Genomic DNA, 16,461 nt, shown 5'->3' on the forward strand with positions numbered 1-16,461 from the left:
GCTTAAAATGATAATTATGAATGTAGAGGGCGACGTTAACTGAAGGATTCCATAAAATTATTCATTTCTGGCAGGAATATTATATTGCCATTAAACTTACAAAGTTAAGTTACCAAAGCACTTAATGCAAGTATGGGACAGAACAGCCTAGATCTTAGCAGTCCCAATCTCAACAAGGAGAGAAACCTGGTCAATAGAATTCTGAACGATGCCAGTGCTAGGAGCTCTCAGAAAACTGAAGGACTTAATAAGGAGGCTCAACATTACTTTGTTGAAATGGCCCAGGTAAATTCTGGTGAGTTATTCAACAGAAGGCATCTCAGCCTAGCCACCCACACATATTCACTTCCCAGCAAGGCTCACTGAATAGTGATCAGGATTGAGATCGCTGGCTGATTTCCCCTCTCCTTAGCTCAGTGACATGGAGGCTAATTATCATACTCCAATAATGGTCTTTGAGATTAGATGCCCGCATAGCAGGGGACTTTTCTGGTGGTTTATGGACGAGCACTGCACTGATTGGTGGCCTCACTAGGCTATCGGGGCAACTAGTATGCAACATTTTGGAGGCACTCTCTCTTCCCCTTCCCCAAAATCGCCGACAGGTTTAATCCAGCAATATGTGAAGGACAACGAATGAACACACAAATAACCCTTTAGTAAACAGATACCACGTTGAAGAAACTTTATTGACTTACCAAAGTATGTCTCGCAAACAAATCCAGCACCTCACTGGGAAATCGGTCACTATGCAGTGAAATTCAAAAACATATTTACAGAAATTCTGGATGCAACAAAAAGCACTGTCAGAACATGCAGTCGTTCAGTAAGGATTTTATTTCCCAGTTATCTTCATAGAGTTGCAGTGTCAACAGCTACCTCAAAGCATAAAAAGGATCCAATTACATAGAGATCCTCGACACTGCTTTCTTTTTCATTAGCACTTTTACGCTAGTTCAGTATTGTAATACACAGCTGACAAAAAATTGAATACACGTTTTTAAATACCACAGAGCTGAGGACAAAGCCACATTTCAATAAAAATAACACTTCAATAGGTGAAACCGAATCGAGTACGCTTACAGTGCGAGAGGCATTTCCTACCTATACAAATGTGAATAGTGTAACCGGTTTAACTGTACATTTTATGCACATTAGAAGGGATTTTATACTTATGAGTGCCAGGCAATTTTGGTGCACAAGCTGTCTTGAGTCGTGATATCACCCACAGTTCACAACACGCAAGTGTCAGGACAATTTAGCACCCAACTAGCTGCTGGAAAGATCCCTCGAGAGGACTGAAAGGTGCCACAAGGCAGACAGGGTCTTACAATAACAATCAGCTGGAGTACTTTTGTTTAAAAAAAAGGACTTTGCGTTTAGGTTCTCTTCCCCGTTCCCCTCCTCCCCCCCACCCCACCCCCAATCTACAGGGCCATATATTACCAGGTTATCAACTGCCATCTAATCTGGGGAACCCACATTTCAGAAATAAGTTATTTTTAAAAACAGAGGAAAGGTTTGCCTTCAAACTAGATTATAAGTACATTTTAAAAAAAACACAAACAGTAAACTATTTTACTGAACTAGGGATCGCTTTAATGGCAGGTGTGCCAGATAAATGTATCCTCATGTGCTTTGCAACAGGAGAATGAGTTTTGGAAAACTGAAAAGTTAATTTGAATCACCAAAATGTGGAAATCGGGAAAGACTAAAAGGACCTTGGAAATAACCCTAAAAATATCCGGAACCTCAAAAGGTATCTCGACACATGGGTGATGATCACTGCTGAAGAAAATCCATGCAGGAGAGGTCTACATTAGTTAGAGGAATTCTCTCTTCAGCTGAGCTACAACAAGAAAACACTTCAGTATCGAGCCAAATGAGAGGCCTTCTCGTCGAGTTTCAGAAAAATAAAAGACATGGTTGGGAAAGGACCCGATTTCTGACACCATCAAAAAGCGAAACTTATTGGAAACAGGCAAACCAAGCAGAAGGACCGCATTAGGAGTTTGGCCAGTCAAACCAATCTTTCCTAAAACAATTTCTAAAGTTGTAAACCTACTGCTCTGGTTTCGGCATAAGTGTATGCTTTGAGTCAGTAAACAGCACTGTAGTGTACATAATGGCATGCATACCAGACTCCATGATCACAGTGGAAGGCCTCCCGATTTGCTAAACAGACTGCGCGCCACAAATTTGATGTACACCAGTCACACCTTAGTGCTGAATTTCTGATGCCTGCACAATTTTTATTTACTCAAACGGGGCCCTACGGTCTTAACGTGTTCATGTAGAATGCAGCAAAGGATAAAGCGCGAGGTACCTGCATTCAGTTAAGTTTGTAAGAACTATAAAATCAGCTCTCAATACAAAAAAGTGCACATCTAACACACTGCACTTAAATTTTGTTGTCTGGCAAAAATATACCCCATCTTTCAACTGAACGCAATTAAAATATCTTACCAATTTTAACCAGTTTACGACAGAAAGCAGCCTCATCCCAGCCAGGGAAGCACAGAGTCAACTTTGGTTTTGAAATCACGAAAAAGATGGGTTTCCAGACTGGACCAACTCACTTGGCAAAGATTTTATTTGTCGTGGGGGGTGGGGAAGTGAATGAGTGGGAGGGAAGAGAAGGGGAGCTGTTGCCGTGGGCAACATGATCTTTATGGAATGATGCAATTTATTACTCATTAAGCACAGTTTAAAACAAATCTACAGTACATTGTTATTCAAGTAAAACACTAAAATTGCAAATGTCTCAGACTAAACAGCAACTTATATAAAAAAATTGAAATCTTGAAAATCTAGCATCACTTGGAACAGGTCTAGACGTCTCCCGCGTCGCTGTCCTTTTTGTCTTTCTTTCCTTCCCCTTCCCCTTCTGCTGTTTCGCTGGTGTCCCGTCTCCGTTTGCGGTTTCGCATATTAAACCGAGGTTTTGGCTGGGGTAGTGGGTCCATCCCAAGAACTTTGTGAATCTGCCTAAAGGCCAGCAACCGCAACGCATGCTGGGAGGGTAAAGACACAATTCACTTAAAATGACAAAGATGATCAATGGAAGCCTTCCCACAAACCCACCTCCCCCTACTGGTTTACAATAAAACTAAACACAGAAAATGTTGGGAATATACACCTGAAAGAGCAATGGCAGAATCCCCCACAAAATGTTGCTCCAGGACAAAACTAGAGTCTCCACCCAAAGCATCAACCAGTCTCAGATGCCGATAGGCAAGCTGTGTGCTTCTAGCTGTCGGTTTTTATTTTGGATTTCTAGTGCTTTTTTTCCATTTGTATAATGGCTTACAGCTCATACAACAGTCTAGATGTCTCCCGCTTGAAGCGAACAACAGTCTAGATGTCTCCCGCTTGAAGCGAATGCACAATTTACGTTCTCAAAATTAAAGCATTTTGATATTTTAAAAGTTTGACAGAAAAAAGCTGGCCAGAATAGGCAGTTTGTTGCTGTCTTCTATTTGCACCCAAACCACATCTAGAATCGGACAAAACTGAACATTAAAGTTTGATTTTATTAAAAAAAAACACAATCTCCACGTTTCGGGGTGTTACAACTGGCCGGGTAATGTTCTGGGCGAGAGGGGCAAAGAAAAAATGTCAGATTTCCCGTTGTCGATCACTATCCAGTGACTCTCGCTGGAAAATTCTCCCATGTAGATTTAGGCTGACGACAGGATCAGTCTCAGGTGTGACCCCCCCCACTCCCATCCCAATATTCTACCAACAGTCAGTCTGGACTTACACGTGAAAAATGGTCACTTGTGCAAGATGTGACAAATGAAAAAACACAAAGATCCGGAGACTTGCTCTGAAATGGAAAGCCATCCTCATTATATAAAAGTTCCAGCATGGGGCTCAACAGCAACAACTGGTCAAATGCAGAGATAGTTTGCGCTATTCATCCATTCCGCTTCTCTAAATTTCCTTCCTAGATCCCTCCACTTTGCATCTCCTTTAAAAATGCCTTTAAAAACTAGTCTCTTCAAACATTTTAGCTGTCTCTATCGCTAATCTTCTCCAGCCCTACAACCACCATACCCCCCCTCACCCCAAACAATCTCTGCACTCTGCCAATTCTGGTCTCTTCAGGATCTCTGATTTTAAATCGCTCTAGCATTGGTGGCCATGCCTTCAGCTGCCAAGGCCCTAACCACTGGATTTCCCTCCTTGAACAGCTCTTTCCTCCTTTAAGACACTCCTTAAAACCTACCTCGTTGACCAAGCATCTTCCCCAATATCTCCTTATGTGGCTCAGTGTCAAATTTTGCTTTGATAACACTCCTGAAGCACTTGGGACATTTTACTATGTTAAAAATGCTATATTAATGCAAATTGTTGTTGTCATCCCACCGCTAACTCTTTTCCTCTCCAGCTTTGCAGCCACTTCCTGTCTACAACCTTGTTTAGCATCCTACATGTCTCTACTTCAGCGCAACAGAAACGCAAGCGTCTACCGTTCCAATGCAAACCACGTTCCTGATGCGTACATTTTCATCAGGTCAGCTCCTGCTGTCGGCAGGTCCGCCAATAAGAATTTGTCTGCTCCAAGAAATTAAGTAATTGGATTGTACAACATTCCTAGAATTAATGGCTACTCCAAAGATAAATTTTTTTGTTGTTGAAGAAAATATGCCAATTAAGTACCTGTGCAACAAGGTCTGCATTTGCTTTCAATGCCCCTGAAATGCTGGCGGTGGACAGCTGCTCTCTCATTTCTTAGGGGAGGGTACCAGATGCAAAAATCCCCAAAGCCCCTGAAATATGAAGTAGCCTCTCAGGTCTTTTGGACAGTGGTGGACTTGCCTTGCATTTCCTACATTTTGTTTTCATTTCAGATTCCAGGCATTTGCGATTTTTCTTTCATCTTATTGGAGATGTTTGATAATAAGATTGCAGAAAAACAAAACCTCACTCACCTGTGCACTAGCTGTAATGTCCTCTCGTTGCTGATGGCTCATGCAGGACAGAGCATCAGAGTGGTCTTTTTCACAGGGATCCAGAAGTCCAGGGCCATCTGTAGCAAGAAATTGGATTCCCTGGTTAAACTGTACAACCAGACTTTAATTTAAAAATATAAACTGGGGCCGCCACTCATTTACTAAGTGCCCGGTGATGGAACAATTACAAAAACCTATCAGTCTCATGTCACCAAAAACCTTACTGTGCACAGCCTAGTTTGGGGAGTTAGCAGGTGATGTTAGAAGTGTTTGGCAAGCTTTTTGTACAAAGCGCCAAACCCCAATAACAGTCCTCAGAGCACCTGTCTTGTTATACACGGCAACCCCTCCCCCCAATTTCAGTCTTTGGTGGCCTATCGAAGCTGGCTATCAGGGGAACAAAGTTCGAAAAAAATCTTTAAAACTAATTTGGCATTTTTTTTTAAAGTTGGGGGATAGGGGTGGGTCAGAGAACAGGAGGCCAACACCCCCTTTTTTGTGAATATTTCATGCAAAAAAAAAGGCATTGTCTTCATTCTGTTCAGCTTTTAATACAATGGTCAGTACAAAAAAAAATTGTGGTTGAGAAAGATCCACAGGATTGCTAAAATGGAGAATGAACCCAACAAACACATGCACACAGCAGTATAAATAGCTGCAGTGATGCAATGACATTCTGGTGCCTGTATGCTTGAGGTTTAAAAAAAAATATCGAGACAAAAAGGCGTCAATGTCATCTAACAAAATCAGACTTGGGTGTCCACTCCAGATATCCACTCACCATCCTGCACCTTATCGCAGAAGTCCAAATCCACTCATGTATTATCAGGAACGACAAATAGCTCAACACATTTCTGTTCTAATTTCCCCCTTCTAAACCATGGGTCAGATATATAATGGGAGACAGCCACAGGGTTGTACAGTGGTTGAGACCTTGCCCTTTCATCTCCTGTGTTTGGCTCAAATCCAGTCCAGCGTGACCAGATTAAGGTTTCATCAGTCTACTGGTTGTGAGAGTTCTACTGAAGCGAATTAGGGGCGTCTCAATCTACTTCCTATCTGGCACAGTCTCGCAGCATAAAACTGCCCGCAACTTGGCAGTATATTGGCAATCTTGCTCAGAGGGGCCATAGAATAACTGGCATAGGAGGTGGAAAAATGCTCCAACAGGGTTGCTCATCCAAAGTTGGAGATAATTCATGCTATTAGGATAGTGTTAAAAGGAGCTACACTCCGCAACTAATGTGATGCAAGTGCTGGATAAGATAGTGTTGAGAGCTTTATGCTGCAGAAATTTGCTATACTTGACCAGAGATGCTTGATGCTGTCACTGGGTGCCCCGAACAGAATGTCATTTCCAACACTGACATCCTTTACCTTGAGCACAAAATTAATTATAGAATTTTGAAGAAAGGGCAATGAATGTCTTGCACAGGAGATGACCCAAAGGAAGAAGATTCACTATTTCCTCAACTCCCAAAACAAGCAAAAGAGACTAACCTGGAAGGAGAACTCCAGAGGCAACAGATTCCAATACCCTCCGCACTGCATCACCAGGACTCAGTGGGCCTGAAGAACTGCTAATGGCTTTCTCCACAAGCAGCTCCATAGCCTGTTTAAAAAAGGCAATGTGATATAAAAGTTGATCTACAACTACGTTATATATACAGTATACTCAAAGCTTGACCTTCTCTGCAGAACAGTGGGCAGCTCATTTTAAAATATCAAGTGGAAAGAACTATTCATCTCAAACACATTAAAACTGGATTACCAACCATAGACAAGTTCAACCTCTGCATAAAAATACCATCACCCCACATTTTAGTGAAAATGATGAGGAAGGGGGGAAATAAAGGCAGTGGCAGCAGCAGAGATAAATCACGGTTCCTTTAGGAGTGACTGAACTGTATTCAGCCGTCTGAAGATGGCTGAGTGCTAGATCTGTGAGTTCCCTTTGAGGTCAGAGACAATTAAGAAGCCAAAAATATCAACAGATAAAGAAGGACTAAGGGTGGCGTCAAAAGTGAGAACCAAAAGCTGCTGATTAGACTTGAGACACGAAGAAATTGCATCTTTCAAGTAGTGAAAGAAACCTTATTTTCACTGCTGCCTTGAAAGTCCCGAAAGAGATCAAGAAGTAGCAATTCAGCCATTGCAGTGCAAGGGGCCTGGAATTTGTAAGCACAGGTGCTGCGCAATGTGAAAGAACACAGTGGAATTATCCTCAGTTTTTTTGGACAGAAGCAGTAGCAATGAACGTTGTCCCAGAAAGAGTGGACATTCATCAAGTGAAATGAACAAAATTAGATTTAAACTACAACCGGCTTAATTGCATCCATTAGCACCATCATGATTTGTGCTCAGTCGGCCGATCACAGCTTGAGCAACAAGTGGGGCGGGCGGGCAAGCAGGCACGTTACAACTTGCCTCAGTGCCCCAGGTTAGAAAGAAGAACTGCCAGGATTTCCACTTCTGAACATTATCCAGTGATTCCCACATAAACATCCAATATGGGAAGGATTCAATTTAGCCATGGTGGTCTCCATGAATAGCTTGCTAAAATTGAAGTGTCTAGGGCTTACATATTACATATAGTGCTGCCTGCGCTTGCAGAATCACACCTCAGCAGAAATCTTTGGGAGAAATTTTTTTTTTTTAAACTGACGGGGAAGGTGGGAGGAGAAAGATTTATAACTTTACTTGGATCGCCTCGCAACAGAAGACTCTGGTGTGAAAGATTCACCACATGGCCTTTGCATACTCACCCAGTCTGGCAAGGCTCCCCACGTTGGTACTCGTTGACACAGGTCACGCAGAATTCGTATGACGATCACACAGGATTGCAAGCCATTAGCCCTAGCCTTCAAGTTTGAAAAGAAAATGAAACATTATTCAGCAACGTCAAATCCACAATGCAGACATAATTTGCAAGTAACATGAAGTATTTCTGTATTCACAACCCACAAGAGGTCTGATGTTCATTAAAAGTAATTCGGATACAACAACTCAATGTGAAACTGTTTTGGTCAAAGTTAGTGCTTTACAAATTTTAAAGTTGCTAACATTAGGCAGATATCCCTTAGATGGAGGACAGGTATTTATGAAGACTTAACATTTCAAAGATTCCAGGGCAGTGTCAGCAAAAAAACACAAGATGTACTCGACTAACACACAGCCAGCCAGCCAGAAACTACGTGACCCCCAACCTTCCCCTCGCCTATTGCCAACAAGAAAAAAAGACAGGAAGGATGGCATCCACATTGAAGGGCAGATGCCAGTGTTGTAACTGTACTGGAAACAGCATTTTGGAAACATACTGCCCATTAAAACTGATGAGTCAGGACGTAACCTCATGACAAATCACTCGGTTTGTAAATGTAGTCTTGTAGATCGAAAATGTACATATAAATCTAGCTACACGTTCACTCGTGTGAACAGAAACTACACTTTAGAAAGTAATTCATTACATGTGAAGAACATTGAGCCGTCCTGGGTAATGTGATCAAGTGTTATTTAAAAGCATGTATATTACCATTGTTTTTTTCTGTTATATATGTATCGCCTATTTACAGCGGTCTACTCTGTTGGTCACTCCATCACCAATAGTTTAGAGAAATGTTCATGATCATGTCCACGGTTTCGCGCATTGTAGGAGGACCAGTTTTACAGGTACCAGCCTCAGACCCAGTACACACAACTACGCTGACTTATTGCAGCATTGTGCTCCTGAAAATGCCACAAAAAGTGGCTAGACTTTCTATGATCGTTTTTGGGCGATATTTCCGATGTTAGTAGGTTTTTTATTTTTCAGAATCGCTGGAATAGTGCCCATTTTAAAAACTGCTAGTTTCGCCTTTTTAATTTGGGCAATAGCCTTAGCAATGTGAAATGGGCGATAGCAATGTATTCAGTCGTGCAAGGTTGGCATCCATAGCAACGGTCGTTCTGCGCTTTTTTTTCATGCAAATAACTTTCCCTGCGATTCGGGAGGTCAGGGGTCATCTGTGCATGCTCAGAAGGCAAAGGGAGGGAGACCAAGAAAGGATTTTTGAAGGAAGGTTTGGGGAGGTTTATGCATTTGAAGGAATTGATAAAAATAAATAGGATAACATGGAGATGGAAGACGAGGAGTCGGGAGTGTTGGAGGGAGAAGGCGGGCGAAAGCCTTCTCTGAAGAGGCGAACAAGGCCTCAGTCCACGAGGTGGAGACTTGGTGGGTCCAATTAATCCGGGGTGGGGGCGGCCCCCTCCCCCCCACACCCAAGAGTATACCAGCGATAGTCTCATCGGTAGCCCACGATATAAAAGAGGCAGACCAGTGCTGCAAGTGCTGGAACAGTCTTGTTTCATCAGCAAGAGTAAGTATTAAATTATTAAATTTATAATTGTAATGATGCACTAACTTATTAATTAGAATGTAAATCTGCCGGACTGTAATTAAGCTGGGTAATCTTGGATAGCTTCTCTGTTAAGATTTGGACTGGGGTCGGAAAATGCGCCTTTAACTCTAACGTTGCTGAGATGCCTTAAACTTAATCGACAGTATTAATGATTATTTAAATGCTTTGAACAAAAATTGGGGCCAAAGGAATGACTGGAAACAGACAGACCGCAAACACTCGGCATTTCTACCACTTTAGTTTAGGAGAATTATTAAATTATATCGCTGCTTGTGGGTTGTGAGCAACTCTTTAACTTGGTTAGGTTGGTGGATGGGGGCATGACTGAGGGGTCTGGTCAGCTTTGCCCAGACAATGAGTCTCTCCGGCTGCTATCAGTCACACAGTGACCCAGCCTGGACTGGGGGAGAGCTGCCCTTTCTCACTGTATGCCCTGGGACACTAGCTCCGGCCACACAGAGGTCTCCGAGCATAGCCCAGGGAACAGGTGCCCCCTCCCATTATGGTCCTGTCATTGCCGAGCTTACCAGCGGTCACCCCTCCCCCCCCCCCCCCAGCCCCCTCAGGGACTTCCATCAATTGTAATAACCCGGGTCCCTCCCCTCAGGCGCAGAATGGTACGGCACGTGGATGGGGTCTTTCCTGCAGAGAAGGTTGGTGTCAAGCATTAGTTCCTAAACACGATCTTATTAAATATTTTCTTTGAACGTAGATGTTATAACCATGCATCCATTGGATACAAACCGTATTAGCATATAATGTTAATGATGAATAGCATATGGGGTGACTAATTATGGATGACAGTATCTGTTGTGTTTCCGTAATAGTACCTAGGCAATTAGCTTATGCCATGCTTTTGTCACGTTTGCAGACGAAGATATTGAAGAATCAGGCGGAGCGGAGGTGGGCCTGCTAACCTTCATGCATTGAACAATCTCGAGGAGCATGCCACAGCCTTAGGAGGCACGCATAATCGTTCTGCCACCCGTGGTGGTGCAGATCCCGTTGTTGCACCACATGAGTAATGTGTAAACCAGTGGTAATTTAAAGTAATTTAATGCCATTTGATCATAATATATGAATGTAATGTTATGCATGCAGTTTCTGTACACTTATGTTAATTATATGTAATGGCTCTCGTTCACATTTATTGCAGTAATGTTGCTCCTCGTACATATGCAAGCATTCTCATGTCTCCCCTTCCCTTCTACTAACCTCAATTATGTTTTCCAGCTCCCCAAGCACAACGGGAGGCCCCTGGAGCATCACCCCAAGTGCTGCAGGTTGTACTGACCACGGGGGAAGAACAAGATACAACCAAGGAGGAAGATGATGAGCCTGAAGGGTCGTCTGTAATACCTGCGGCCATGTCATCCTCAATGGATGAGGTAGCGGGACTAAGCAGCTTGCAGCAGGGTACTCACGAGTTGTCCAGTGCCCCCGCTGACCCCGCGCAGTGACAGGCAGATGTGAACGAGAACATGGTGTCTCAGTCGAGGGTCGACATTGGTCGAGAGCCTCTTCCAAGCAATTGGTGGGTTGACTGGCAACATTGCCATACTATCTGCCAGGATCTCGGGAGGATATGGGGCAGATGGTTGCGGCAATGCGGCGAATGGCCGCCTCCATCGATGCCATGCGGCAGGCGATAAGTTTCGGGATACGGCACTGCACCCCAAGGTGCCATACCACCATCAACTTTGACAGATGAGAGTCAGGAGGAAGCAGTTGCTGCTAACTCGGAAGAAGTTTCTTCGGAAACGTCTTCTCTTTGGCCCCCTGAAGTCAATATGCCAATGTCACGTCACCCCCCCCCCCCCCACCTCCGGCCTCCAGCAGCAGCCCTCAAGGTGCTCTACTGCAAGACGACTTGGCCCCTTTACTAGGGACGTAAGAGGGAAAGGGTTATGTTATGATGGAGGGGGGCGGGATAAAGGTAAAGGAGAGAAACGTTGCCACAAGTGGGGGGGGCTTAATCTATTTTCATATGGGCCCTAGTTTCCATTTATCAAATATGGGCGACAAACTGAACCTTGCCGTTTAAATGGGCGATTATGTGCCGAATGTCTAGCCCAAGATGTACGTGTGTAAATTTCTGAAACTTAAGAAAAATGTCCATAAAAGCTTTAGCGAGGGATCATCCAAGCCACCCGTGTACATATTGCAGAAGGTAAGAGTTTCAACAGATTCTCTTGGTTCTGCTGAAGATTCCTAAATAAAATGAGTGTGTGTAGCCAATCGTTTAGTTTCACAGTTTGATTCCCAAATTACAGCTAAAATTGCTGGAATCCCATGGAATATAATGGAAGCAAAAAATGTTGTAGAAAAACACAGGGTCGTCAGCAGCTGTAAAGATAAAAAGACAAGTTAACTGTTTGGGTGTAGGCCCTTCATTAGTAGAGTTGGAGTTGTCTTGTCTTTTTTTTCCTTTCCACATGCTGAGGGACCGACCATCTGTGTATTTCCAGAATTTTCTGTTTGATTTCCAGCATTTTCTCTCCTTTTCTTTTTAAAAAAAAAAGAAATTTGATCGAGTCACTCAACATAAATTCATGGCTCGAACTGAAGACTGACCAAGTCGTGTAATGTAGCTCCAAAACCAGGTAGAAACCACAGAACCCCCGACAAAAATGGCATCTGACAGTCACCATAAATCAGTGGCCCTGCCTATGGCCAACAAATATTGAAAAATAAACTGTTATTCAGTATATTTTTACCTGGAACCACTTGGCATGTCGAAGGGCAGCCAGACCCTCAAGGCATTTTTGCTTGTTCAATACATCTGATGGATCTTGTACTGGGGCAGTGGTTGCATCTTAAAAATAAAGAGGGGATAGTCCCAAAGTACAGCAGTTAGTTAATAGTAACGATGTGCAAACGAGTGCTGAAATACTGAACAAGCCATCACAACGTTAACAAGTTTTCTACAGTTACGAACTGAGAAACTGAGCTGAGCAGAGCTGAGGGTAGTGGGGAAGAAAATTAAACAGTGAGCACAAAACCAATGAAAAAAAGGTTTGCGCTACTTGTATTAGATGTGGGCTGTGTTACACTTGTAATCTCTCCATGCCATGGTAAAATTTGTGGCCAAACTCCATTCCAGCCCAGTGATTCAGGTTAATGCCAGTGACCCATAGGTTTTTTTCCTTACGTTATTTAAAATCGCTGTGCGAATCTCACCTTTATCCTTCACGACATCGTCGCGCATGATGGGGGATGTCAGCGAAATTGTGACCTGCATCTTGGGCTCTTTATTCGTAGAAAGGAAGATGCAAGACTCACTGGGGCAGGTTTTCAATTCATATAACTCTTCTGTTACAGTCTGTGAAACAAGTAATTCAAATTGTTTGTGTGGAAAAATCTGAAGGCCAAGACCATAAAACAGCCAATTATATGAAAATCTTTCAAGGTGCAGAGTTTCTTTCTGTTGTGCAATGCAACAACACAAAATTGGTAACTATGATAAATAATCCTGAGCTGAGCTAGGACCAACTCCTACTGTGTGAAGTTAGCGGATTTCAGCTACTGAGGGAGTAACTATGATGGCCTCATTGCCCTGGGGTTAGGGAGGGGACAAATCAACTAGTGCTCCTGCCCATGATCATTATTCTACTGGGAAGTGCGTTAGCAGATGTTGGGCAATACAGAATTGGGCTTTGCAGTGATATTTCACCCTCACAGTCAAACAATCCACCACCACTCACCTAGACTTGCACATGAATAATCGGCCTCTTGGCCAAGGTACGAAAGGGTGCCCATGAAACCATATCCAAACAAGAGTCAGCACCTTTACAAGAAGCAAGAAAATCATCTTCCTTTCAGGTCATTCGGTTGCATTCATTGAGTTGCACAATTCACAGAATCATGGCAACTCACAATGGGTTTAAAATCAGTTTAAAAATGGATAGAACTGCAGCAGAAATCTGTCTATAAATGAAATGAAATGGTTTCCTTAAACTGAAGTAACTGAGTCACTTTACACAATTATCTTTGTGCCCTACACAGATCTTTGAAAGTGCCAAATGTGGTTATTAAGAATTTAAATAAGATTGTTAGATTTTCCCCAATATCTGTTAGAACACAGAACGAGCTCTGTAGAGCCTGATACAAACCAACGTTCGGTTCAGTATGAAGTTAAAAGGTGGTTACCAAGAGTTGCTTGGGTAGGTTGGCTGAAATTCTCTCCAGAAGGGCTTTTGTGGGTTTGTGGGCAGAGAGCAGGATAAGATTAACATTCCGATCTCCACGCAGAAGCAGTCCCTTTGCCAACACGCCGACACGCATGACTCCTTTCAGCACACGTGTTCCAAGGTCACCTTTTCTGTGAAAACACGGCAGGAAGTCACATCAGTTAAAGTGGTCTAAACAGCAAGTAATCTGACAGCATTAGCAAAATGTCAATTCAGTTATATGTTCACATGAAAGTATTGTAAGTCAGTCTGCAATTCAGCTCAAAATGTAATGCACCCAAATAATTTTAAACTCACATTGTAGAACCTGGCAAAATTGTGTGTCAATTTACAACAGTCCCAAGCAAGCCAGTCATACACTTTATTGCATCACTTCCTTATTGCCACTAGAGGGCAGGGTAAACAAGGATAAGGCATGGAGTGCAGAAACATTAAATACATTCACAGTATTGCTGTTAACGTCTTCAGTTAAAAATAAATATTTCAATTGCATTTTCTAGCAAAGCTACCAATATCTTAAAAATAAAAATTCACATTACACAAATACCGCATGACTGAAGCCACAAAGGCAGCCAAGCAGAGAACAGTAGCAAAAGCAGAAAATAATTTGCATTTTATATAGCACCTTATCACATTCTCAGAACATCCAACACTTTACATTTAAGTCAATTACTTTTTGAAGAGCAGTCACTTACATGGGTAAAAGTGACAACTATTTTACACACTGGAAGATCTCAAGCAAGATAATGACCAGTTAAATGTTCTTTTGATGGCACTGGTTGAGGTGGCAGTTTTAGCTAGGACAGCTTCCTGCGGAGTGCCATGCAATCTACCTGAACAGGTAGATGCAGCCTCAGATTCACGCTTCATTAGAAAGATAGCACCTCTGACACTCCCAACCGTACTGAAGTGTCAGATTACATTATGTGCTCAAGTCCTGGAGTGGAGTTTGAACCACCCTCCTAGCCATCGACTATCCTAAGGCATCAATAATAACTGGAAAATACTATACTCAAAAAAGGCTTTCAAACTAATGAAGATGGGGTGTTATCAGTAAATCCCCAAAACACAAATGCATCAGGGCAGGGCAAGATTACAGTCAATCTGCTTCTCTTCAATTACCACGCAGGCCTTGAAATGTGCAGCAAATGACTCCACAGTGAACACAAGAGGAAAGGCCAACGGGGACAAGCCAGGCACAACACTTTTGGGGGGTGGCGGGGGAAGCGAGAAATGAGGGTCAGAGCTGGTTGCAAATATTACTTAATGTACAAGATAGCTACACCAGAGAAAGGTACTGCTAACCCCAATCCCTTAGATCAAACTCGGAGAAAAATTCCAACTCTGGAGACAGAGGGCATAATCAGCAGACACAATTTATTGATCTACAGATCAGAGGGTGTTCAGATCGTTGCAATCACTGACCTCACCATAGTTGTGTGGCCCAGGTTTGTTTCCATGCCTGGGGCTCAAGTCTGAAGCGAATTCTAAACCTGCCTATTTAGAGACTGTTGCTTAGAGCAAAGATAAGCCAAGACGACGACTCACCCAGCTATTTATTGGCTAATCTCCCAAAATAGCCAAACAGCCCTACTTGACACTTACAACATTTAATACAAAATACTACTCCCTCCTCATAGCATGCTTTACATGGGTCCTAGAGAAGAACAGGAAATCTCTCGTGGGGAAATAAGATAAGAATGGAGTGATACTTGAACAAAAAAACTCCTATTCAGAGGGAGGGTTTACTGAAAGCTCTACATTAAGGCAGCTGGGACAAAATATCCAGAGTGATCAATTACTCTTTAGTAGAAACAGAAATAGTTCGAAGGGCCACTTGAAACCAGTGCCATATCTAATGATGTAAAGATTGAAAAACAACATGACTGCCTCCAGTGAGGGATTTGCTCTATTCCACTGATTGGATCAGCTCCAACTGCCCAGTCACAATAGTGAGGCCGGTCTTAAAAATTTAATTAATGCAGTCAGAGAAGATGCACGGCAAACCTGCGACAGCAACCCTCAATGGCTTGCAACAAAAAGTTAATAACCACACTAGTATAGTAGGGCACAATAAACATCTATTCTGTAAAGACATTTGAACTATAATCAAGCAGGAAGGCTTGCTAGTTGCCACCAATGACCAGCTTTAGATTTTTCCCACTGTGCAGTAAGTATATCTTTGTATACACCAAAGCAAACCTAGCCTTAACTATACACAACAAATGATTGGCAGACACAATAGAAATCCTGTAGGCAGTATATCTGGCAAATGACAGAACAAGCAGGATATGTGAGGTAACCTTCCCCTGGGCTTAGCTACAATAAGCTACTCATTGTGAACTGAGATCACACTGAAAGAGCAGTTAGCCCTCAGAAAACAAGTCAGCATTAATAAACCTCTAGACTTGACTACTCCAATGCACCTCTGGCTGGCCTCCCACATTCTACCCTAATGTAAACTTGAGGTCATCCAAAACTCGGCAGCCCGTGTCCTAACTCGCACCAAGTCCCGATCACCCATCACCCCTGTGCTCGCTGACCTACATTGGCTTCCGGTTAAGCAACATGTCGATTTCAAAATTCGCATTGTTGTTTACAAATCCCTCCATGGCTTCGCTCCTCCCGATCTCTAATCTCTTTCAGCCTCACAACCCACAAGATATCTGCGTTCCTCAAATTTTATCCTCTTGAGCATCCCTGATTATAATTGCTCAGCGATTGGTGGCCGTGCCTTTAGTTGCCTGGGCCCCAAGCTTTGGAACTCCCTCCCTAAATCTCTCCGTCTCTCTTTCCTCCTTTAAGATGCTCCTTAAAATCTATCTCTTTGACCAAGCTTTTGGTTATCTGCTGTAATTTCTTGTGGCTCGGTGTCAAATTTATTTGTTTCGTCTTATAACACTGCTGTGAAGC

At 42.8% G+C, this 16,461-nt stretch overlaps 1 protein-coding gene across 6 annotated transcripts in view; it reads right to left on the reverse strand.

Annotated features, from left to right (window-relative positions):
* Window positions 1-818: 818 nt before the first annotated feature.
* Window positions 819-16,461, reverse strand: part of zfr2 (zinc finger RNA binding protein 2) — a 65,235-nt gene continuing 49,592 nt past the window's right edge. For all 6 annotated transcript variants that reach the window (XM_070859902.1, XM_070859901.1, XM_070859899.1 and 3 more), the window contains 7 exons: window positions 13,508-13,679; window positions 12,539-12,680; window positions 12,076-12,173; window positions 7,724-7,819; window positions 6,459-6,570; window positions 4,938-5,035; window positions 819-3,014 (listed from right to left, as the gene is read on the reverse strand). In XM_070859902.1, coding sequence (XP_070716003.1) covers window positions 2,832-3,014; window positions 4,938-5,035; window positions 6,459-6,570; window positions 7,724-7,819; window positions 12,076-12,173; window positions 12,539-12,680; window positions 13,508-13,679 — 901 coding nt within the window. In that variant the 3' untranslated portion in view covers window positions 819-2,831. The remainder of the gene's footprint in view (window positions 3,015-4,937; window positions 5,036-6,458; window positions 6,571-7,723; window positions 7,820-12,075; window positions 12,174-12,538; window positions 12,681-13,507; window positions 13,680-16,461) is intronic.

This window comes from Pristiophorus japonicus, chromosome 18 (assembly GCF_044704955.1).
Source record: "Pristiophorus japonicus isolate sPriJap1 chromosome 18, sPriJap1.hap1, whole genome shotgun sequence".
NCBI lineage: Eukaryota > Metazoa > Chordata > Chondrichthyes > Pristiophoridae > Pristiophorus > Pristiophorus japonicus.